Source organism: Copadichromis virginalis, linkage group LG3 (genome assembly GCF_057382275.1).
Source record: "Copadichromis virginalis isolate Kocher_CV1m ecotype Utaka linkage group LG3, C_Virginalis_male_GT1.1, whole genome shotgun sequence".
Lineage (NCBI taxonomy): Eukaryota > Metazoa > Chordata > Actinopteri > Cichliformes > Cichlidae > Copadichromis > Copadichromis virginalis.
The window spans coordinates 53023344-53046216 of record NC_140620.1 but is presented as its reverse complement, the minus strand read 5'-3'; the positions used below and the strand labels follow the sequence as shown (position 1 = coordinate 53046216).

The 22873-nt window shown below is 41.7% G+C and overlaps 2 protein-coding genes and 1 long non-coding RNA gene across 3 annotated transcripts; 1 reads left to right on the top strand and 2 right to left on the bottom strand.

Annotated features, from left to right (window-relative positions):
- Nucleotides 1-238: 238 nt before the first annotated feature.
- Nucleotides 239-10213, bottom strand: LOC146715244 (uncharacterized). The gene is made up of 6 exons (XM_085440973.1): nucleotides 10159-10213; nucleotides 9348-10058; nucleotides 5575-5730; nucleotides 5214-5245; nucleotides 3228-3404; nucleotides 239-301 (listed from the first exon to the last, which is right to left on the bottom strand). The coding sequence occupies exons 1-6, from the start codon at nucleotides 10211-10213 to the stop codon at nucleotides 239-241; spliced, it is 1194 nt and encodes a 397-aa protein (XP_085297099.1).
- Nucleotides 10214-14983: 4770 nt separating this feature from the next.
- Nucleotides 14984-16091, bottom strand: LOC146715243 (uncharacterized). The gene is made up of 3 exons (XM_085440965.1): nucleotides 16037-16091; nucleotides 15229-15936; nucleotides 14984-15123 (listed from the first exon to the last, which is right to left on the bottom strand). Exons 1-3 carry the CDS (start codon nucleotides 16089-16091, stop codon nucleotides 14984-14986), a joined length of 903 nt encoding a protein of 300 aa, XP_085297091.1.
- Nucleotides 16092-20764: 4673 nt separating this feature from the next.
- LOC146715242 (uncharacterized) lies at nucleotides 20765-22302 on the top strand. The gene is made up of 2 exons (XR_014919339.1): nucleotides 20765-21786; nucleotides 21867-22302. It is a non-coding gene; the product is annotated as an uncharacterized LOC146715242 (long non-coding RNA).
- The last annotated feature ends 571 nt before the right edge of the window (nucleotides 22303-22873 follow it).

Sequence of the window (22873 nt, the reverse complement as noted above, 5' to 3'; positions counted from 1 at the left end):
ATGATAAGTTTTCACAATTTATTATTAAATGGTTAGAATGTCAAATTAGTTTTACATGGCATGGTGGACTGCCGTCTCTCTGGCTTGGAGGCAAAAGCTGCCACACGCAAGCAGTAAACACTTTTATTGCGTGTGGTAAAAACAGAGCGTTAACATGATTGGTCAAAAGTTGGAGAAAATCCTTTAGACCCCATGTCCTGCTTATGTTTCATCTCCTGCACCTTTCAGACATCTCCCTTTATGGAGATGACAGTTCTGCAGGCAACACTCCCATCACCATGGCAACCACCTCTTTTCCTTCCTGTAGAGTTAGAGAAGGGGGAAAAGAGCATTCCCTAATAACCAAAATGCATTGCCCTGTTTTCCTCTAGCAGAGTCAGCCTTAAAGTTTTATAGCTACGATCGTGGCTCAAGAGTTGGGAGTTTGCCTTGTAATCGGAAGGTTGCCGGTTCGATCCCCGGCTTGGACAGTCTTGGTCGTTGTGTCCTTGGGCAAGACACTTCACCCGTTGCCTACTGGTGGTGGTCAGAGGGCCAGGTGGCGCCAGTGTCCGGCAGCCTCGCCTCTGTCAGTGCGCCCCAGGGTGGCTGTGGCTCCAATGTAGCTTGCCATCACCAGTGTGTGAATGGGTGGATGACTGGATATGTAAAGCGCTTTGGGGTCCTTAGGGACTAGTAAAGCGCTGTACAAATACAGGCCATTTACCATACCTTCTGGTGCCATCACCAGCCCTAGCAGACTCCTCACACATTCCTTAGAGACAGGACTAGACCAGCGGCGTGAACACAAGGGAGGTAAGAATACACAGGGATTCAAAGAATACAGTATAGACTGAAACTAAGAAAAGGCTAGATGTTAAAAAAAACAAAAAACAAAATTGGGAATCTAAATATAACTAAGAAGAAGAAACAGGAAATGTAGAAATCAGGTAGACTCGAAACACCAAGTGTTAGAACCAGTGTTTGGAGGCGTGACATTGGTGTTTGACCTTTTTGTTTTTTAGATTAGATTAGATTAGATTAGAAGAAACTTTATTAATCTCTCGGGTTCCTCCTGGAAATTCAGTTTCCATTAGCACAGCACCGACAGAAGTTGCATGTTACAGATACAATAAAGAGGAATGAGAGTAAGGATATGAGCATAAATATACCATATATACACATATACACATATATAAATACAGAATAAATAATAGCGATAAATAGGAATACCAGTGTATTGCACATTTGAGTGAGTCTATTGCACAGTGATTATTGCGCAGTCGAATATAAGAAAAAATATTGCAAATATTGCACAGTGAAGAAAAGCACTACAACTCAGTTGTTCCCGCCCTCCTTTGTCCTCCTGTTTCCCCTCCCTCTCTCCTCCAACGAGGAGTTAAACAGTTTGATGGCGTGTGGGACAAAGGAGTTTTTAAGTCTGTTGGTTCTTGACTTTGGGAGAAGCAACCAGTTGCTGAATAGGCTCCTCTGATTATTTATGGCCATGTGCAGAGGATGCCCAGCATTGTCCATAATGTCCAGCAGTTTCATTAGTGTCCTTTTCTCTGCCACTGTCACCAGAGTGTCCAGCTTCATGCCGACCACAGAGCCAGCCTTCCTGATTAGTTTTTCCAGCCTGAATGAGTCCTTCTTTGCTGTGCTGCTCCTCCAGCACACCACAGCATAGAAAAGTACTCCAGCAACCACCGACTGGTAAAACATCCTCAGGAGCTTCATGTAGATGTTGAAAGACCTCAGCCTCCTGAGGAAGTAGAGTCGGCTTTGTACTGTTTTATACAGGTGCTGCGTGTTGCATGACCAGTCCAGTTTGTTGTCCACCCACAGCCCGAGGTACTTGTACGTGTTGACCACCTCCTCTCCCTCTATCTGAAATGGCATTGGACCTGGTCTGTACCTCCCACAACCAGTTCCTTGGTCTTTGAGGTGTGATTCAGGATGTCTTCTAGATGGCGCGCACTCCCCCCAGTTGCAGGTGCAGCTTTGTGTGAGTCCGTGTGACAATGTTCCTCACCAGACTCCTGTACTCCTCTTCCTGATCATAACAGATACACCCCATGATGGCTGTGTCGTCTGCAAACTTCTGAATATGGCATAATTCAGAGTTATAGCAGAAGTCAGAGGTGTACAGAGTAAAGAGAAGAGGGACAGCACAGTTCCCTGTGGTGCTCCTGTGCTGCTGACCAGTGTCAGACGTGATGTCCTTCAGCCTGACGTTCTGTGGTCTGTCAGTGAGGTAGTCGGAGATCTAGTTTTTCCAGAAGCAGACCGGGCCGGATTGTATTAAAGGCACTCAAAAAGTCCAGAAACGGGATCCTGACCGTGGCTTTCCCCTTGTCCAGGTGTGCGTGCGCTCTTTGTAGGAAGTACAGAATGGCATCCTCCTCTCCGACATCCGCCTTGTAGGCGAACTGTACTGGGTCCTGGCATGTTGTACCTGTGGTTGGAGGAGGTTGAGGAGGAGCCGCTCCAGAGTTGTCATAAGATGTGACGTGAGTGCCACCGGTCATTCAGCTCATTGGGTCGGTTCTTTTTGGGGACTGGGATGATGTAGGATGTCTTCCAGATGGCGGGCACTCTCCCCAGTCACAGGTTGAGGTTGAAGACTTGTTGTAGCGGCTCCCCGTCACCTTTAAGGTTCTTGTTTCACCAGGGAGTCAAACTACTGTGCTTTCTTTTTCAAATGAAAAGCAAATTTCCTAAAGCTTGTATTTAGATTTGTTATTTGAACTGGAGCTCAACCGCAAATCCCAAAGTCAGGGGAAAAATTACAGAGACTTTTTGCTTTTAGATATCTATTGCTGTCACAGTTTATCATACAACATCAGTTACCTCTACTGGAAGAAGAAAGCTTCATAATGGGGAAATCCACATGTTTTATCTCTTTTTGCAACATTTTTTCTTTTTGCTGAGATTTTCTTAAAATGCAGTGCATTTGACCTGTCACAGTCACTGTAAATTGCACTGGTTTTCTTCATTCCCATCCAAAACTCAAGCAGAAGACCACAACCAAACATCGTTTTCTTTTAAAGAGTCCAGAAGGTGACTATATACAGTACTACAAGATAACTACAGGCTTATTTAAAAAAGAAACAAAAACCCCAGATCATATTACACACTGTTATACAATGAAAAATGCAGTAAAGATTATTGTGTACACAATTTGGATGTCAACATCTAATGAATGTGTGAATTTTTTTTTTTCGCTGGATTGGAAAAAATATAACCTGCTGCTTGACACTGGAGTAAAGACATTCATCTCGGTTGTTCCTCTGTCTCGTTGAACTGTTGGGTAGGTTAATGCTTAAAGCAGTGTAGTGGAGGTTGTCTGCATCATGGTGTAACTGACCGGGACTTGACCCACTGTTCTTAAGATAGACAAGTGGTACAGTTTTTTTTTCCACCTTTAAATTCAGAAAAGACCAAAGTTATTCTTATCATAAAAATCTCATACATATTCTGTTTAACCAACTCTAAATGGCATTACTAATACCTAACACAGGTCCTAGTTTGGATTTGGGCGACCTCTACTTTTAAGATTAGGCGACAAACTTTCCTTTTTGGTCAAGTTTAGAGTTATACACAGATCAGGTGACACCAAACCATCTCTTACTCATGCTTCTATTTTCATTCCCATGTGGTAATTCACCACTACAGCATGTCATAGTTTGTATGTTGACATCGTCTCTCTGTGCTCTTCCATTTTCTCTTCTCTAGCCCCTCGTTTCCAAAGCCTTCCTCAGCTTGGTTCTGCTGGAGATTTCTTCCTTTTAAAAGTGAGTATTGCTGCTCATTGGGGATTATTGTTGGGATACTCTCGATTAAAGCTAGATCTTTACATTTTAAATAACCAATATCCATCCAGTATCCAACACTCATTTGTACAGATTTAATTATTTTAAAACATCGATTCAAAAAGGTGCTGAAAACCTTGCTCAGACATATTGGTTATACTGATATAATAGCATCTGCTGCAGATTTGGTATCTGCACACCCCCAATGTGAATCTCGCATCCCAAAGATGCTCAGTGGAACTGAAACCTGGTGACTGTGGAGGCCATGTGAGTACAGTATGATGTTTACATGATTCAAGTACTTTACAAATACAGTGGATTCGTCCTTCACATGATTGATGCCAAACCTGTCACAGTTTCAAGAATTAATGATGTGTAGGACTGAAGGCAGACAGAAAGCTAATCTTTTATTAGGTTGCAAACAGAATTACAAAATAGAAAAAAGCAGAAATCCAAAAATCATTTTAGAGATCCTCAGAAACCAGAGAGAGCAGAGGGTGGAGATAGACAGCCACAGAGACAAAGAACAAAGGTGTCACGGTCTGGGTCAGTGGCCGTGTGAGGAGTCGAAAGGAGGACTCAAATGCAGTACTTATTTAGACGTGAGGGCGATTTATTAACAATACCAAACATATGGTGGAGATGGCAAAACAGAACTAAGGATGACTAAACTGGGAGAAACTACACCAAGGAGTAGCAAACCTGAACATGAAGGGAGAACAGCAGGGAGCGCACGCAGGGGATTTCACAGAGTATGAACACAGACGACGCGACGAGGAACAGAGGAAAACACACACTATAAGTACACAGAGAGACACTGGGAAATCACACACAGGTGGGGGACACAGCTGGACCTGATTAACCTGACGAGACAGGGGGGCACTAACACCAGGGACCAATAGAGGGAGCACAAACCCAGAACCCAGTATCTAAAATCCCAAAACACAAACCATCCCAAAGCAGCCATGAATAATAATGAAAGTAATAACAATAAAGAACACAAACACAAAGTCACTGAGTCATGGCCGCAGGACCATGACAAAAGGGAAGACAGGATTATAAATACTAACTGGGAATGTTAAACTGGTCAGAAATAACATGCAGGTGAAAGTCATTATAAACGGGAACACTTGGGAGACTAATACCCACAATAATATTTTACATTTTTAAACAAAAACTTAGCCTCATCATTTGAATACAGTAAATACCGCCACAAAAACCTAATCATATCACAAGCATACAACAATAAAATATGGAAGTAACCAATATTAAACTCACCAAAATTAAGAATCAAAACTTCAAATGATAAAAAATAGTCAACACAACAACAACTTCAAAGAGACAACTAAAAATTACAGAACTTCAAAAATACATCAAACCCAAAATCCAAAGCAAATTATCTACTGGAATTATATTTACAGGAATTTCAAACATATGCAAGTGATCAAATTCTGTTAGCAGTTAAATCAGTTAGAAAGGTAATACTAAGAATCATCATTTCTACTATGTTTACTTTATACCAGAGTACACACATGTATCCTGGGTGTTGCTCGTCTGTCTTCTTGCTCCTTTCGTCCTAATTTTTCTCAAAGCAGCATAATGAAGGTTGTCCTCTTGGGTGCTCTAGACACCAAAAGAATCAAGATAACAATTCAACAAGAAATGTAATTTCCTAAAAACACATGAACTTCCACACTTTAAAACTCACCTCTAAATTTACAGAATCATTTGTGTTTGAGTCTGCTGAGAAAAAAGGAAATGATTTAAACTTAAATGCCACTATTTTTAAACACAACAGTAAAATAAGATAAGATAAGACCTCTGGATTGGCAGTTGTTCCTCTTTTTCATCTTATACACTAAAAAAGTTGATGAGACGCTGATGATGGTGGTGAGTGTTAAAGCTGCGCTTAAGAAATACATCAGGGCAGCAGAATCTCGCCGAATTGTAAATCAAATTCAAATTCAAATTCAAATTCAAATTTTATTTGTCACGTACACAGTCATACACAGTACGATATGTAGTGAAATGCTTGGACAACTGCTCGTGACCTAAAGAGAACAAAAAAGGAAAAGGCTATGAATAAGATAGGAAATAAATATGAAAAATTAAAAAGGGTAAATTTAACTAGGAAGGAATAAAATATAAATTAAGGTTAAAAATGAAATAACTGTACAACACAAATTAGAATGAAGGGTAAATTTAACTGGGAAGAATAAGATAAAGATAAATATATAAATTAAAGTTGAAAATAAAATAACTGTACAACAAAATACACAATACACAATATAGAACTATATAAGAATGTATGAAGAAATCTAAATATAAATAAATATATACACAATAACAGCAGCTGTACAAGTATTAACCGGAAATGAAGAATATAGTGACCAGTGTTGTGCAAAACCAAAGTCCAGAAAGTCCAGTGTGTGTGTAAGAACCATATGTGTGGGTCAGTACTGTGTGGTGGTGTGATTGAGAGACCGTATCGCCTGCGGGAAGAAGCTCCTCCTCAGTCTCTCTGTGTTGGTCTTCAGGGAGCGGAATCGCTTTCCTGACCTCAGCAGAGAGAACAGTCTGTTGTTGGGATGGCTGAGGTCCTTCACGATCTTCCTGGCCTTGGTCCAGCACCGCCTGCTGTAGATTGAGTGCAGGTCAGGGAGCTCGGAGCGGATGGTGCGCTCAGCTGACCGCACAACCCTCTGTAGAGCTCGTCTGTCCTGCATGGTGCTGTTCCCGAACCAGGTTAAGATGTTTCCCGCCAGGATGCTCTCTATGGTGCACGAGTAAAAGTTCCTGAGCACCTTGGAGGGCAGTTGGAAGTCTCTCAAGCGTCTGAGGTGGTAGAGACGCTGTCGGGCCTTTTTCACCACGGTGTTGATGTGACAGGACCATGACAGGTCCTGCGTGATGTGAACTCCGAGGTATTTGAAGCTGTCCACTCTCTCCACTGGGCACTCGTTGATGACGGGGGTCTGGTAGTTCCTCTCCTGCTTAGTGCTGAAGTCCACTATCAGCTCCTTTGTCTTACTGACGTTTAGAAGGAGGTTGTTCCTCTGGCACCAGTTCTCCAGATTCCTAATCTCCTTCAGGTAGGCCGTCTCGTTGTTATCAGAGATCAGGCCCACCACGACGGTGTCGTCAGCAAACTTGATGATGGTGGTGGAGCTGGTAGTGGCCACACAGTCATATGTGTACAAAGAGTACAGCAGGGGGCTCAGAACACACCCCTGGGGGGTTCCAGTGCTGAGAGTGGTGGAGGCTGAGACATGTCCGCCCATCCTTACTGCCTGTGGTCTGCCAGTTAGGAAGTTGGAGATCCACTGACACATAGATGAGCTGAGTCCCAGATGCTCCAGCTTGGTGGTGAGTGTGGAGGGAATTATGGTGTTAAATGCAGAGCTGTAGTCTATGAAGAGCATTTTAACATAATTCCCCCTTCTAGTGTCCAAGTGAGTGAGTGATGTGTGGAGGAGATGAGAGATGGCATCGTCTGTGGAACGATTTGGACGGTAAGCAAACTGTAGTGGGTCCAGTGTGTCTGGTAGTGAAGAAATGATGAAGTCTCTGACCAGGCGTTCAAAGCACTTCATCACTACTGAGGTGAGGGCTACAGGGCGATAGTCATTGAGAGAAGCAGGGTGGGGTTTCTTCGGGACAGGAACAATGATGGACTCTTTGAAGCATGTGGGGATCACCGACTGAGATAAAGAGATGTTGAATATCTCAGTGAACACAGGAGCTAGCTGGTATGCGCAGTCTCTTAGGATACGACCTGGGATGCCGTCTGGTCCTGCTGCTTTCCTGGTGTTCACTCTCTTGAAGGCTCTCCTTACTTCATGCTCGGAGATGACGAGCACGTTTCCGGTGCTGGCAGTATCTTCCTGTCTGCAGCCGTTAGCGCCGCTAACACTAGCATTGTTGGAGACCTTAGCTGCAGCCTCGAAGCGAGCATAGAAAGTGTTCAGCTCGTCTGCCAGAGTCACGGCCGCGTTCGTCATACCGGTTGTTGGTGCTTTATAGTCCGTTATTGTCCTTAGTCCCCGCCACAGGCTCCTAGAGTCACTCTGTTGGAGTTGTGACTCTAGTTTCCTCCCGTAGCGCTGCTTCGCCTCTTTCACCGCCCTCCGCACGTTATATGACGCGGCTTTGTACGGGTCCATGTCCCCCGTCATGAGTCCCGTGTTGTAGGCAGCGGTGCGGGATCTCAGAGCGTCGCGGATGGTTTTATCCACCCACGGCTTCTGGTTGGGAAACGTTGTGATAGTCTTTGTCTCCACGGTATCATCCGCTAGTTTCCCGATGAATCCCACAACCGCTTCCGTAAACACGTTGACGTCATCGTCGGAGCTGTTTCTGAACATGCCCCAGTCTGCGTCATCGAGTGCGTCCTGTAACGCGGCCACCGATTGATCCGTCCAGCGCGCGACCTTCCTCTGAACCGGAACTTCCTGTTTCAGCCTTTGTTTGTATTTTGGCATGAGGAAGATGGCGGCGTGATCAGATTTGCCAAACGGGGGGCGGGATTGTGCCTTGTAGCCGTCCTTGACCGTAGTGTAGCAGTGGTCCAGTGTCCTTTCACCCCTGGTGGGGCAGGTGATGTGTTGATAAAAGTTCGGCGCTGCGCGTTTGAGGTTGGTGCTATTAAAGTCCCCCGTCACAATAAGCGCAGCGTCCCGGTGTTGTGTCTGGTGCTGTGTGAGTGCCTCATGCAGCTCGCATAAGGCGGTGACCGTGTCCGCTTGTGGTGGAATATAAACGGCACTTACAATGACCGATGTAAATTCCCGAGGTAGATAAAAAGGACGACACATGATGGACAGTAGTTCCAGATTTGGTGTGCAGGAGCGTGTGAGAGGAACAACGTTCGCACTGTTGCACCAGTTGTTGTTCACCATTAAACACACGCCGCCTCCCCTTGACTTCCCCGAGTCCCGTGTCCTGTCCATGCGGTGAACCGAGAAGAACTCGGCCGGCTGGATGGCGTGGTCCGGCACCGCTGGGTTCAGCCATGTCTCGGTGAAGCAGAGGAGATTGCAGTCCCGAATGTCTCTCTGGAACTTTATCCTGGCCCTGAGGTCGTCAAGCTTGTTCTCCAGTGACTGGACGTTGGCGAGCAGGATGCTAGGCAGAGGTGTGCGGTGTGCACGAGCTCTCAGCCTGTTCCTGACGCCGGCTCGCTTCCCTCTAGGCCGCCGCCGCTTCCCTTTGTTCTCCCTCGAGATCTCACTCGGCCAGCTCGGATCCGGAGTTAAAAACTTCGAATTGTGAGTACATTGTATACCAATAGAAACAAGAGTGTCACTGTCATACCTAATGTACCCAATGGTGATGATTTTGCCGATTTAGAAACGCTGAAAACTAACTTAAAAAACAAAGACAAAGAAAAAGTGGTCGGCGCAGTCGTGACGGCAGCCGACCTCACCGGCGCCATCTTGTTTTTGAATCCTAGAAATGACAGAGCTTTTTAGCTTTTCATCTTCAGTTCATCAAATATGATCTGCTCCTATTTATAATACCACGTGAGTCACCTCTGCTGGAAAAGTGACTTACCCCCAAAGTCCAGCTTGGTCCCGTTTCCAAACAGTATGTGTCCACATGAGGCGACAGCACAGTAGTAGATCCCAGTCTGAGACACATTCAGGCTCTCCATTCTCAAGTTATAGACACAGGTGTGTGTTCTTTTGTTAGCTTTCCTCTCACACTGATCATTCCTGACTCCATGGGTGTAAATGAGTCCTGGCTGAGAGTCTTCAGAGTCTTTGAACCAGTAAACACTGTGTTCTCCATCACAGCTCAGCATAGTGTGAACCATACAGTGCAGACTTACAGAGCCTCCTGGCTGGATGGTCTCAGATGCTGACTGATGAACTAAAGCTTGTACTTTTAAATCTGAATCATTGACACTGACAATAATGGTCTCTAAGAACATTAATGTGTAGAAATAGGAAAATATACAGTAGTAAGTTGCTGAGTCTGAAACACTTAAGTCTGAGATAATCAAGTTTTTTTTTCCTTTTTCATTATCTAGTCTGAAGCGTGTAGTATTGTTGAATGGACCATGAAATTGAACAAAATTGTCTTCTGACTTATCTAAAGTAGAAATGGGTTTTGGTTTCTCTCCTAAAGTTTGTTTGTACCAGTAAAAAATTGCAGCAACATTATGTTCATAGTAACAATGTAAAGTCACTCTGTCTCCAGATTTAGCTGATATAAAACGTGCTTCTTCATGAACAGAGGATAAACGCAGGTTGTTCTTCTGAGCTGTGGTGAAATGAAAGACAAAGCAAATACACATTGTGGAACATGGCAGCCGAGAAAAAATACCTTAAAAGAATTAGACTGTGGTTAAACACAAACTTACCAATTACACCCAAGAACAAACACATCAGGTAGAAGACAATGTGTGCAGATGCCATTGTTCCAAACAGTCGTACTGAATAAAAGAACGGCGACTCTTCACTTTTAAGAGTGATGATTAGATTTCACTGGCCAATCAGAAGCTACACAGTACATGGAAAACTAGATCACATGATCAATGTCATCTGTAGTGTTAAACTTAGTAGCTGAGATGATGTCAACTCACTAAATGTCCTGTAGACAATGTGTTTGTGTGGGGCAGTGTGAGACACATAGTTAATCATTTTGAAATATTTCATGTATATAAAAATGGTGAATTAACTACACAACCACACAAAATACGCCACTATCTTTTTTAATGGTTTTCATGTTAAAAACATTGTAGGATTTTTTTGTTATCTTTTTGAATTTGTGTTTAGGATTTTCTGTCATTTGAAGTTGTGACTCTTGTTTGTGTCAGGTTGAGTTTTGGATATCCATTTTATTCCTTTGTTATTTAATTGTAACTTTCCATCCATCCATTCATTTTCATCCATTTATCTTTGACTGGGTCGTGGGGGCAGAAGCCTAAGAAGAGAAACCCAGACCTCACTCTCCCCGGCCACCTCCTCCAGCCTGAACCGGGAAATACCAAGAGACATAATATCTCAAGCATGTCCTGGTCTCCTCCCAGTGGTAGGTGCTGGGAACACCTCACCCATAAACCAACCATAAGTGAGGGTAGGGACATAGAACGACCAGTAAACTGAGCCACCATACCAATCCATCTGTCGATCTCCTGCTCCCTTCTCCCATAATGCTGTCAAAGCTCTGTTGGATTCTGGAGTTGATGATCTCTTGTGCAGAGGCTTCTGCCAGGCATTATACATTTCGGTGCACCAGGTCTGTCCAGCAGCCTTCCCCGCCACCTGATCCAACTCACCACCAGTTGGTGATCAGTTGACAGCTCAGCACCTCTCTTGACCGTAATCATAACTACAATATTTTTAGGTCTTTCCTTTTCCTATATTTACTGTTTTCTAGCAATGACGCCTAGGTTTTTTTTGTTATCTTGTGTTTGGGCAGTTTGCACTTTACCATCACGATCCCGTCCTTTAGTGCAACACAAATAAAAGTAAAGTTCATATCCATGCTGTACACTGCACCACAATTTTCCAGACAGACTAACAATTCCAAGAAATTGAAGTATTGAACGACATAATTTTAATGGAGTGGGTTTTTTTATTCATGGAAACCAGCTGCATCGAAACCTTACATCATACATCTAAATGCACCGCGTCAGATGCAGTGGCGTAAGGCATGCCACCACTGGATGCCAGAGGAGTGGAGACGTCTTCTCTGCAGGGACAGATCACACTTGTCCGTCGGACAATCTGATGGTAAAGTCTGGACTTCCCAGGTGTGAGGAGAACAGTACTTGCCTGACTGCCCTCTACCAAGTGTAAAGTTTAGTGGAGGGGCATTATGATGTGGGGTTGCTTTTCAGGATCTCAACACAGCCTCAGTGATAGAACTGTTAATGCTTCAGCACACCAAGACAAGTTGGACAATTTCATGCTTCCACCTTTGTGGGAACAGTTTAGGATGGTGATCATTAATCACAGTGCAGATAAATGAGATTTTTTTGCCTCATGGGATCTGTACACGTTTTAGTGTTTAATTTATCTCTCATAATAATTTATGCCATGTATACACCACAGAGAGCCTTGGTTCCCAACCAGCTTACTCTGCCAAAATCCCCCAAAATTACACAACGTAATCAGCCACACTCTTCTGCTCTTGTTGCAAATCTCCCAAAGTGTAACTGAGGGTTGGCTCTTGGTCTCTGGTTTCTACATTTCTTTTTTTTCCTTCACTTTCCAATTCATAGTTGCAGAGAATATCCCAACTGCCATTGGCTGAAAGGAGGGTTACACCCTGAACAGGTTGCCATTTTTCCGCCAGGTTAACACAGAGCCATTTTTGGACACTGAATAATTGTTACAGTCTCGCTGAGGCAGACTGTATGGAGTGAGGAGTGGACCCAAAATGCATACACAAATGAGCATGAAACAAAACTTGATATAAACAAAAAGTGAGCTGTTTATTGAGGGCTGGCAAAAAAACTACAAACAAAGAGGGCAAGGGAAAAACTGAAACCTAAACTGGGTGAACTAAAGCACAACATAAAAGACCCTGATAAGAACACAGATAATCTTGGACATGAATACCTGAGCCGTGGAACATGGAAACCTTGAAGCATGGCATAGAAAACAACAGACAACCTGACATAGACTGAATGAGAAAACACAGACTAAATACACACAGCAGACTAATGAGGGAAGTGGGAACACAGTGGGGAAACAGCATAAACAAATAACCATAACAATGCCACAGGGGAAGTGTAAAACTAAACACAATGAACACAGGAACTCTTCAAAATAAAACAGGAAACGTAATGAAAAGCAGACATGACAACATGAACTTGATAACAAAAGTGATACAGACATGAAACACATAAAGGACAATGGAGATGTAACACTGGGGTTGAAAACATAAAGGGAATCTAATAAACAAATAAACTTAGTGCACCTAAATAACTTAAACATCAACATCCAAATAAAGTAAAACATAAAACTCTGGGTCAACAGACCCAGGAACGTGACAATGATGTCCATCTCTGAGTGGCAGGCAACGTAGGACGTAAATGAAGGACTCATCAAGTGTCCGGCAGCCTCGCCTCGCCTCGCCTCTGTCAGTGCGCCCCAGGGCAGCTGTGGCTACAATGTAGCTTGCCATTGCCAGTGTGTGAATGTGTGTGTGAATGACTGAATGTAGTGTAAAGCGCTTTGGGGTCCTTAGGGACTGAGTAAAGCGCTATACAAATGCAGGCCATTTACCATCAAGCATTAAGTGAACTCAAAAAGGCAGCTTTAATACTGAACACTTTCCAAAAAACAGAAAAATACAAAACTCAGATAAACCAGGAGGGAGTCACATATTCACAATATAGGAACGAGGTGGGATACATAAGGCTGGAGACTGAAGTGGGGACTACGTGGACTGGTGGTAGTGCAGGTGAGCGGGGAGGCTGAGGCCCAGAAAAATGAACTGAGGTAAAATAGAAAGTTAGGCAGATTGATGCACAGAAAATTTCAGGCTGGGAATGGTTGGGCAGTGAGCGTCAAGAACTGGCAGGAAGCAGAAGAGAAGGCGATCCGTGAATGTCCTGCTAATCAAAGTAGCACAAAAACAATGGTTGATGTGTTACCACCTGAGACTGAGACAATAATCTGACACCCAAGAGCTGTCACACTACTACTTAAATAGAAGAGGTAAGAGAGAGGGAAGGACCTGTCCCGGCCAACTTAGTCTTTCTGTGCTCTTCCATTTTCTCCTCTATAGCTCCATTTTTCCAAAGCCTTCCCCAGCTTGGTTCTGCTGGAGATTTCTTCCTTTTAAAAGTGAGTATTGCTGCTCATTGGGGATTATTGTTGGGATACTCTCTATTAAAGCAGGATCTTTACATTTTAAAGCACCTTGAGTTGATTGTTGGATTGAATTGGCAATATTTACATAAAACTGAATTGACATTGAATTTCATTCTGTGTATCAGTATCCAACACTGATTTGAACTGCTTTAACTGTTCAAAACATCGATTCAACAAGGTGCTGAAAACCTTGCTCAGACATATTGGTCCATACTGATATGATAGCATCTGCTGTATATTTGGAATCTGCACATCCCCAATGTGAATCTCCCATTCCACCACATCCTAAAGATGCTCTTTGGGATTGGAATCTGATGACTGTGGAGGCCATTTGAGTACAGTTTTATGTTTCCATGTTTCAAGTACTTTACAAATACAGTGTGTTTATCCTTCATGTGAATGATGCCAAGCTTGTCACAGTTTGAAGAATTAATGATGAAAGTGTAGGACTGAAGGCAGACAGAAAGCTAATCTTTTATTAGGTTGCAAACAGAATTACAAAATAGAAAAAAATCATTTTAGAGATCCTCAGAAACCAGAGGGAGCAGAGGTTGGAGATATACAACCACAGAGACGAAGAAGAAAGGGAAGACAGGACTATAAATGCTAACTGGGAATGTTAAACTGATCAGAAATAACACACAGGAGAAAGTCATTATAAACGGGAACACTTGGGATACTACTACCCACAATAATATTTTACATTTTTACACAAAAACTAAGCCTCATCATTTGAATACAGTAAATACCACCACAAAAACCTAATCATATCACAAGCATACAACAATAAAATATGGAAGTAACCAATATTAAACTCACCAAAATTAAGAATCAAAACTTCAAATGATAAAAAATAGTCAACACAACAACAACTTCAAAGAGACAACTAAAAATTACAGAACTTCAAAAATACATCAAACCCAAAATCCAAAACAAATTATCTACTGGAATTACATTTACAGGAATTTCAAACATATGCAAGTGATCAAATTCTGTTAGCAGTTAAATCAGTTAGAAAGGTAATACTAAGAATCATCATTTCTACTATGTTTACTTTATACCGGAGTACACACATGTATCCTGGGTGTTGCTTCTCTGTCTTCTTGCTCCTTTCGTCCTACTTTTTCTCAAAGCAACATAATGAAGGTTGTCCTCTTGGGTGCTCTGGACACCAAAAGAATCAAAATAACAATTCAACAAGAAATGTAATTTTCTAAAAACACATGAACTTCCACACTTTAAAACTCACCTCTAAATTTACAGAATCGTTTGTGTTTGACTCTGCTGAGAAAAAAAGGAAATGATTTAAACTTAAATGCCACTATTATTAAACACAACAGTAAAATATGAACGAAAATTCTAACCTTTAAATTGGCAATTGTTACTTCTTTTCATCTTATACACTAAAAAAGTTGATAACACACTGATGATGGTGGTGAGTGTTAAAGCTGCGCTTAAGAAATACATCAGGGCAGCAGAATCTCCACGAACTGTAAATCCTAGAAGTGACAGAGCTTTTTAGCTTTTCATCTTCAGTTCATCAAATATGATCTGCTCCTATTTATAATACCATGTGAGTCACCTCTGCTGGAAAAGTGACTTACCCCCAAAGTCCACCTTGGTCCCGTTTCCAAACAGTATGTGTCCACATGAGACAACAGCACAGATCCCAGTGTGAGACACATTCAGGCTCTCCGTTCTCAAGTTATAGACACAGGTGTGTGTTCTTTTGTTAGCTTTCCTCTCACAATGACCATTCCTGACTCCATGGGTGTAAATGAGTCCTGGCTGAGAATCTTCAGAGTCTTTGAACCAGTAAACACTGTGTTCTCCATCACAGCTCAGCATAGTGTGAACCATACAGTGCAGACTTACAGAGCCTCCTGGCTGGATGGTCTCAGATGCTGACTGATGAACTAAAGCTCGTATGTTTAAATCTGAATCATTGACACTGACAATAATGGTCTCTAAGAACATTAATGTGTAGAAATAGGAACATATACAGTAGTAAGTTGCTGAGTCTGAAACACTTAAGTCTGAGATAATCAAGTGTTTTTTTCCTTTTTCATTATCTAGTCTGAAGCGTGCATTATTCTTGAATGGACCATGAAATTTTACTAAATAGTGTTCTGATATATGGAAGTTAGAAATACGTTTTGGTTTCTCTCCTAAAGTTTGTTTATACCAGTAAAACCGTGCAGAAACAATGTGTTCATAGTAACAATGTAAAGTCACTCTGTCTCCAGATTTAGCTGATATAAAACGTGCTTCTTCATGAACAGAGGAGGAGAAACGCAGGTTGTTCTTCTGATCTGTGGTGAAATGAAAGACAAAGCAAATACACATTGTGGAACATGGCAGCTGAGAAAAAATACCTTAAAATAATTAGATTGTGGTTAAACACAAACTTACCAATTACACCCAAGAACAAACACATCAGGTAGAAGACAATGTGTGCAGATGCCATTGTTCCAAACAGTCGTACTGAATAAAAGAATGGCGACTCTTCACTTTTAAGAGTGATGATTAGATCTTACTGGCCAATCAGAAGTTACCCAGTATATGGAAAACTAGATCACATGATCATTGACGTCTGTAGTGTTAAACTTAGTAGCTGAGAAAAGAAAATAGAAGGTTTAGACCACAGATCAGTGGTGAGATATATTAGATGTTAACTCATTAAATATCCTACATATATATACACACACATATACACATATATATATATATATATATATATATATATATATATATATATACACACACATATATACACACATATATATATATATATATATATACACACATATATATATATATATATATATATATACATATATATATATATACATATATATACACACATATATATATATATATATATATATATACATATATATATATATACATATATATACACACATATACATATATATATATATATACATATATATATATATATACATATATATACACACATATACATATATATATATATATACATATATATATATATATATATATATATATATATATATATAATTTTTTGTTATCTAAAGTTTGTGTTTGTGAATTTGGTTTTAGGATTTTCTGTAATTTGAAGGTTTTACTCCTTTTTTTGTCAGGTTGAGTTTTGGATACCCGTTTTGATTCCCTTGTTGTTTTTCTGTAAGTTTGGTAACTGCAATACTATCAGGCCTCTGTCTATATTTACTGTCTTTTTAGTAATTAGACCTAGTTTTGGTGTAATTTTGTGCTCGGGAAGTTTGCACTTTACCATCGTGTTCTTGTCCGTTTGTGCAATACAAGTAAAAGTAATACCCATATTCATGTTGTAGACTGTTCTCTATGTTCTTCCTCTGACACATTAATTGAAATCAGCTGATTAAAGTGCAAATACAACTTGGTATTTGGAGGTGAAGGTGGAGAGTGTAAATAAAGACTCTTTATTGTTCCCAACCCAGAGCCTGCGCGTGAGTCCGTTCAGTCTCGTTGTGACACTAACAATTGAACTACTGAACTACTTTTTCAAGTAATGGGTTCCATGCCTAAGCAGCTGCATCAAAGCCTTATATAACCTATTTCACTCCAACGTGTTGGATGCAGTGGCATAAGGCACTGTGTAGTGGAGTGGGATTATGATGTGGGGTTGTTTTTTCAGGAGCTCAGCACAACCCCAGTGATAGAACTGTTAATGCTTCAGCACACCAAGACATGCTGGACAATTTCATGCTTCCAACTTTGTGGGAACAGTTTAAGGATGGTGATCATTAATCACAGTGCAGATAAATCAGAAGAATGTTTGCATCATGGGATTTGTACAGGTTTTAGTGGTTAATTTATCTCTCATATGAGGATTTATGCCACGTATACACCACAAAGAGCCTTGTCTTCCCAACCAGCGTACTCCAGAATGTAATCAGCCACACTTATCTGCTCTTGTTGCTAACTGAACAAACAAGCTGTTGTTGCAGCCATATGGTGCAGCATTGGGTTAATTACCTCATCAAAGACACCTTTGAAGTCACTGGTAAACTCAGCACAACACAAATCCTTGCTGTAGTTGAGAATGGCCTAAGCCCATCTGAGAGTCCTTCCTCTGAGGAGGTGAACAAGGTAAGAAATCTTTGATGCATCTGCTGAGTAAGTGAGACAAATGATTCTAAACACTAGTGAGCACTGTGTGAGAAAACACACAGTGGTTTTTATCTAACTTGCTGTAGAAGGCTTGAGGAATTAGAAGAGCTGTCTCCAGAGGCACTTCTGTGATATTTTAGAGAGGGAAAACTTGGAAGAGAGAAAGAAAGAAAATGGCATGTCAATCCTAAACATACAGGCAATAAATAGAAGAAGAAAGCATACAATAATGAGACAATCACAAGACACACTTTCTACCTTTCTTTCTTTCCCTTCGTTTGTTCTTTATTTTCTAATGCTTGTCCAATTCATGGTTGCAGAGCATATCCCGACTGCCATAGGGTGAAATTAGGGGTACACCCTGAACAGGTGGCCATTTTGCCGCCAGGTTAACACAGACAAAAGGACATCATTCACACTTTAACTGTCCAGAAACAGCTGAGTGGTAGGAAACAAATGCAGGACTCATTAAGCATTAAGTGAACTCAAAAAGGCAATTTTAATACTGAATACTTTCCAAAAACGGAACAATATAAAACTCAGATAAAGCAGGAGCCACGGATTCACAATCTAGGAAACTTAATTACTTCCTCCAAACCATCAACGTGTCTTTTAGACCCCATTCCTACAAAACTGCTCAAAGAAGTCCTGCCATTAATTAATTCTTCGATCTTAAATATGATCAACCTATCTCTAATAATCGGCTATGTACCACAGGCCTTCAAGCTGGCTGTAGTTAAACCTTTACTCAAAAAGCCATCTCTAGACCCAGCAGTCTTAGCTAATTATAGGCCAATCTCCAACCTTCCTTTCATATCAAAAATCCTTGAAAGAGTAGTTGTCAAACAGCTAACAGATCATCTGCAGAGGGACGGTTTATTTGAAGAGTTTCAGTCAGGTTTCAGAGCTCATCACAGCACAGAAACAGCTTTAGTGAAGGTTACAAATGATCTTCTTATGACCTCTGACAGTGGACTCATCTCTGTGCTTGTCCTGCTAGACCTCAGTGCAGCGTTCGATACTGTCGACCATAATATCCTATTAGAGCGATTAGAACATGCTGTAGGTATTACAGGTACTGCACTGCAGTGGTTTGTATCATATCTATCTAATAGACTCCAATTTGTGCATGTAAATGGAGAGTCCTCTTCACACACTGAGGTTAATTATGGAGTTCCACAGGGTTCAGTGCTAGGACCAATTCTGTTTACATTATACATGCTTCCCTTAGGCAGCATCATTAGAAGACATAGCATACATTTTCACTGCTATGCTGATGACACTCAGCTCTATCTGTCCATGAAGCCAGATAACACACACCAATTAGTTAAACTGCAGGAATGTCTTCAAGACATAAAGACCTGGATGGCCGCTAACTTTCTGCTTCTTAATTCAGATAAAACTGAGTTTATTGTACTCAGCCCTGAAAAGCTTAGAATTATAGTATCTAACCAGATTCTTACTCTGGATGGCATTACCTTGGCCTCCAGTAACGCTGTGAGGAACCTTGGAGTCATTTTTGACCAGGATATGTCCTTCAACGCACATATTAAACAAATATGTAAGACTGCTTTCTTCCATTTGCGCAACATCTCTAAAATTAGAAATATCCTGTCTCAGAGTGACGCTGAAAAACTAGTTCATGCTTTTATTACTTCCAGGCCGGACTACTGTAATTCATTATTATCAGGATGTCCAAAAAACTCGCTGAAAAGCCTTCAGCTAATCCAAAATGCTGCAGCAAGAGTACTGACAGGGACTAGAAAGAGAGAGCATATTTCTCCTGTTTTGGCTTCCCTTCATTGGCTTCCTGTTAAATCCAGAATTGAATTCAAAATCCTGCTCCTCACATACAAGGTCTTAAATAATCAGGCCCCATCTTATCTCAATGACCTTGTAGTACCATATCACCCTATTAGAGCACTTCGCTCTCGCTCTGCAGGCCTACTTGTTGTCCCTAGAGTATTTAAAAGTAGAATGGGAGGGAGAGCCTTCAGTTTTCAGGCCCCTCTTCTGTGGAACCAGCTTCCAGTTTGGATTCAGGAGACAGACACGATCTCTACTTTCAAGATTAGGCTTAAAACTTTCCTTTTTGCTAAAGCATATAGTTAGGGCTGGACCAGGTGACCCTGAATCCTCCCTTAGTTATGCTGCAATAGACGTAGGCTGCCGGGGGATTCCCATGATGCACTGAATTTTTCCTTTCCAGTCACCTTTCTCACTCACTATGTATTAACAGACCTCTCTGCATTGAATCATATCTGTTATTAATCTCTGTCTCTCTTCCACAGCATGTCTTTATCCTGTCTTCCTTCTCTCACCCCAACCGGTCGCAGCAGATGGCCGCCCCTCCCAGAGCCTGGTTCTGCCGGAGGTTTCTTCCTGTTAAAAGGGAGTTTTTCCTTCCCACTGTTGCCAAAGTGCTTGCTCATAGGGGGTCATATGATTGTTGGGTTTTTCTCTGTATCTATGAAGCGCCTTGAGGCGAGTTTTGTTGTGATTTGGCGCTATATAAATAAAATTGAATTGAATTGAATTAAGAATCAGGCCTGGTTGAAGATCTGGTTTTCTTTATTCTCATCCAAAACTCACGTAGAGGACCACAACTGTTGGAGTCAAATTGTTGAATGTTGTCATTGTGTTTCTTAAATTTGTAAAGTCTTAGTTCAAACTGTAGGATCAAAGACATTCCTTTGTCTCTGACCACCTCTCCAGCTAATTTGGTGCTGGAGGAGGCTGATGTGGGTTTTATTAGGCACATCATATCTGAAAGATCTGTTTCTTGTGTTGTAAGCTTCCTGCTTTTATGATCCTTTTGGTGAGCAGGAGGTCACACAAACGCACCTCCATGCCACACACACACACACACACGTTCTTGCACATGCATACACACAAACCAAGGGGGTTTTACGGTGGGAGGTGCTTGTGTTGTGTTGTGTATTGTAACAGTTTGTCAATAAAAAGGCTACGAGGAGAGCTGGGCCCTATTTCAGGAAGCCGGTTTAGTGCAAAGTCTGACTAAGTATACCCTGAGTTAACGAAAACTCTGGGTTTTCGGTTTCACAAAGCGAGTTCAGCTGAAGCCTGAGTGAGTCACTATGACGACACACTCCGTGAAGCTAACCTGCCCCCTAGCAGGTTTACTACAACTAACCCTGACTGTCCCCGCCTCTTTGTCGGAAACCTGACAGTAGGAAGTGTCAGACAGGGCGTGTCCCTTCCTTGAAGAGCCAGTAGATCTTGAAGCCCAAATACTCCGCAGAGCTCTCCGCCGGGAGAGAGTGATCAGAGCGCGTATGGACATTTTATCATTACCTGATGATTTCCTGTGCGAACGTTACCATTTCTCAGCACAATCAATAAGTTATTTGGATAACATCCTCAGGCCATATATTGCGCATGTGACACATCGCGGACATGCGCTCAGTCCATTACATATTCTTTGTACCGCACTCCGTTTCTTTGCAAACGGGAGCTTTCTGTACAATATTGGTGACGCTGAGCACGTTTCCAAGGCTACCGTCTGTCGGGCAGTCAGGAATGTTACAGTTGCACTGAAACGTCTCCTGCACTCGTTTGTGGTGTTCCCCGGTCATAGACCCACAAGATTTATCAAAGAGGGATTCCACAAAATTGCAGGTAGCAGGATGACCAAAACTTAATTTATGATGTGGTGATGCTTGGACTACTACTTAAATTTTACATTTATTTTCACGGTTCCCAGGCGTGATTGGCTGTACAGATGGCACTCACATTCCAATCATTGCTCCTTCAGTAAATGAAGGAGACTATGTGAACAGGAAGTCTTTCCACAGCATTAATGTACAGGTACATAGTTCCCTGTAGCATTTCAAACTAACAAATTATTTCATTATAGTAATGGATGCTAATTTGTGTTCTCTGCACTGTGAAGATCATATGTGATGCTGCCAACATTATCACAAATGTGGAAGCCAAGTGGCCAGGCTCTGTCCATGACTCACAAATATTCCATGAATGTACACTGAGCACAAAATTTGGACATGGTGAGTTGAAAATACTTTAAAATATATAAAGACCAATTGCTTCAGGGACATTTGAACTGAAGTGTATCCTTCTGTCTTAGGAGAGTTCACTGGCTACTTGCTTGGTGATAGGGGGTATCCATGTTTACCCTATTTGCTTACCCCTTACCCTGACCCTGAACCGGGCCCACAGCAGCGATATAATCTGGCTAATTGCAGGACAAGAGCCAGAATTGAAATGACTATCGGAATGCTTAAGGCCCGGTTCCAGTGCCTGCAAAGACTCGGGGTCACCCCAGAAAGGGCATGTGACATTATTGTGGCATGTGTGATTCTTCACAACATTGCCACAATTAGAGGAGAACACTGTCCTTCTGAACCAAACATCAGCAGTGATCCAAACCATGAACATCCTGACCCTCCCACGGACATACAAGATGGAAGCGCAGTCAGAGACACCATATGTCACAATCATTTCTTTTGACCCATCACCTCAACATGTTGAAAGACGAATAAACAGATTTTCTGTTCAACTGGCTTTATTGGTCGCCTGTATTTCCTGTACACAAAGTATTAAAAGATGTAAACCTCATAAAGTGTCTCTGTTGCTTCCTCCTCTGTAACAGCTGTCAATGTTTCTTCATTATTTTCCTGCAGTAAAGAAATAAACAACATTGCTGTTCTACTGTAAACTCATATAATCTGTGGAGTATTACTCACAACTGCATGTTGGTCTGGCTCAACAGGAGGCTGCACCAGATGCAGTACACCATCACCATCAACTGATAGAATATGAGTTTTATACAGGTCACTTATAACTTACAAGGGACCAAATGGCAATTAACAAACATATAGCACTCAGCTTACACTTCATTGTCATTATGCTCTCAAAGACAACCAAGACTGAGGGAAGGCAAAATCAGTAGGAAAATAACTTCACTACAAACAAATTCATTATGGTGAAGAGTTTATCAAATGAATGAGCAGCACTGCAAAGGTGACTGTGAAGAAAGGATGTATGCACATCATGTATTATTTTGAATTTACCCCCTATGTAGGCACTTGTGTCTTGCGGGGTTATTGACTCAGAGGATGTCCCCACAGAGAT

Coding starts and splice junctions, on each gene's coding strand:
- LOC146715244 (XM_085440973.1), bottom strand. CDS start 10,213: ATGGCATCTGCACACATTGTCTTCTACCTGATGTGTTTGTTCTTGGGT. Junction 10,059..10,158: donor TTTGTTCTTGGGTGTAATTG/GTAAGTTTGTGT, acceptor ATTTCACCACAG/CTCAGAAGAACAACCTGCGT. Junction 5,731..9,347: donor GACCAAGCTGGACTTTGGGG/GTAAGTCACTTT, acceptor CAATTCGGCGAG/ATTCTGCTGCCCTGATGTAT.
- LOC146715243 (XM_085440965.1), bottom strand. CDS start 16,091: ATGGCATCTGCACACATTGTCTTCTACCTGATGTGTTTGTTCTTGGGT. Junction 15,937..16,036: donor TTTGTTCTTGGGTGTAATTG/GTAAGTTTGTGT, acceptor ATTTCACCACAG/ATCAGAAGAACAACCTGCGT. Junction 15,124..15,228: donor GACCAAGGTGGACTTTGGGG/GTAAGTCACTTT, acceptor TGTCACTTCTAG/GATTTACAGTTCGTGGAGAT.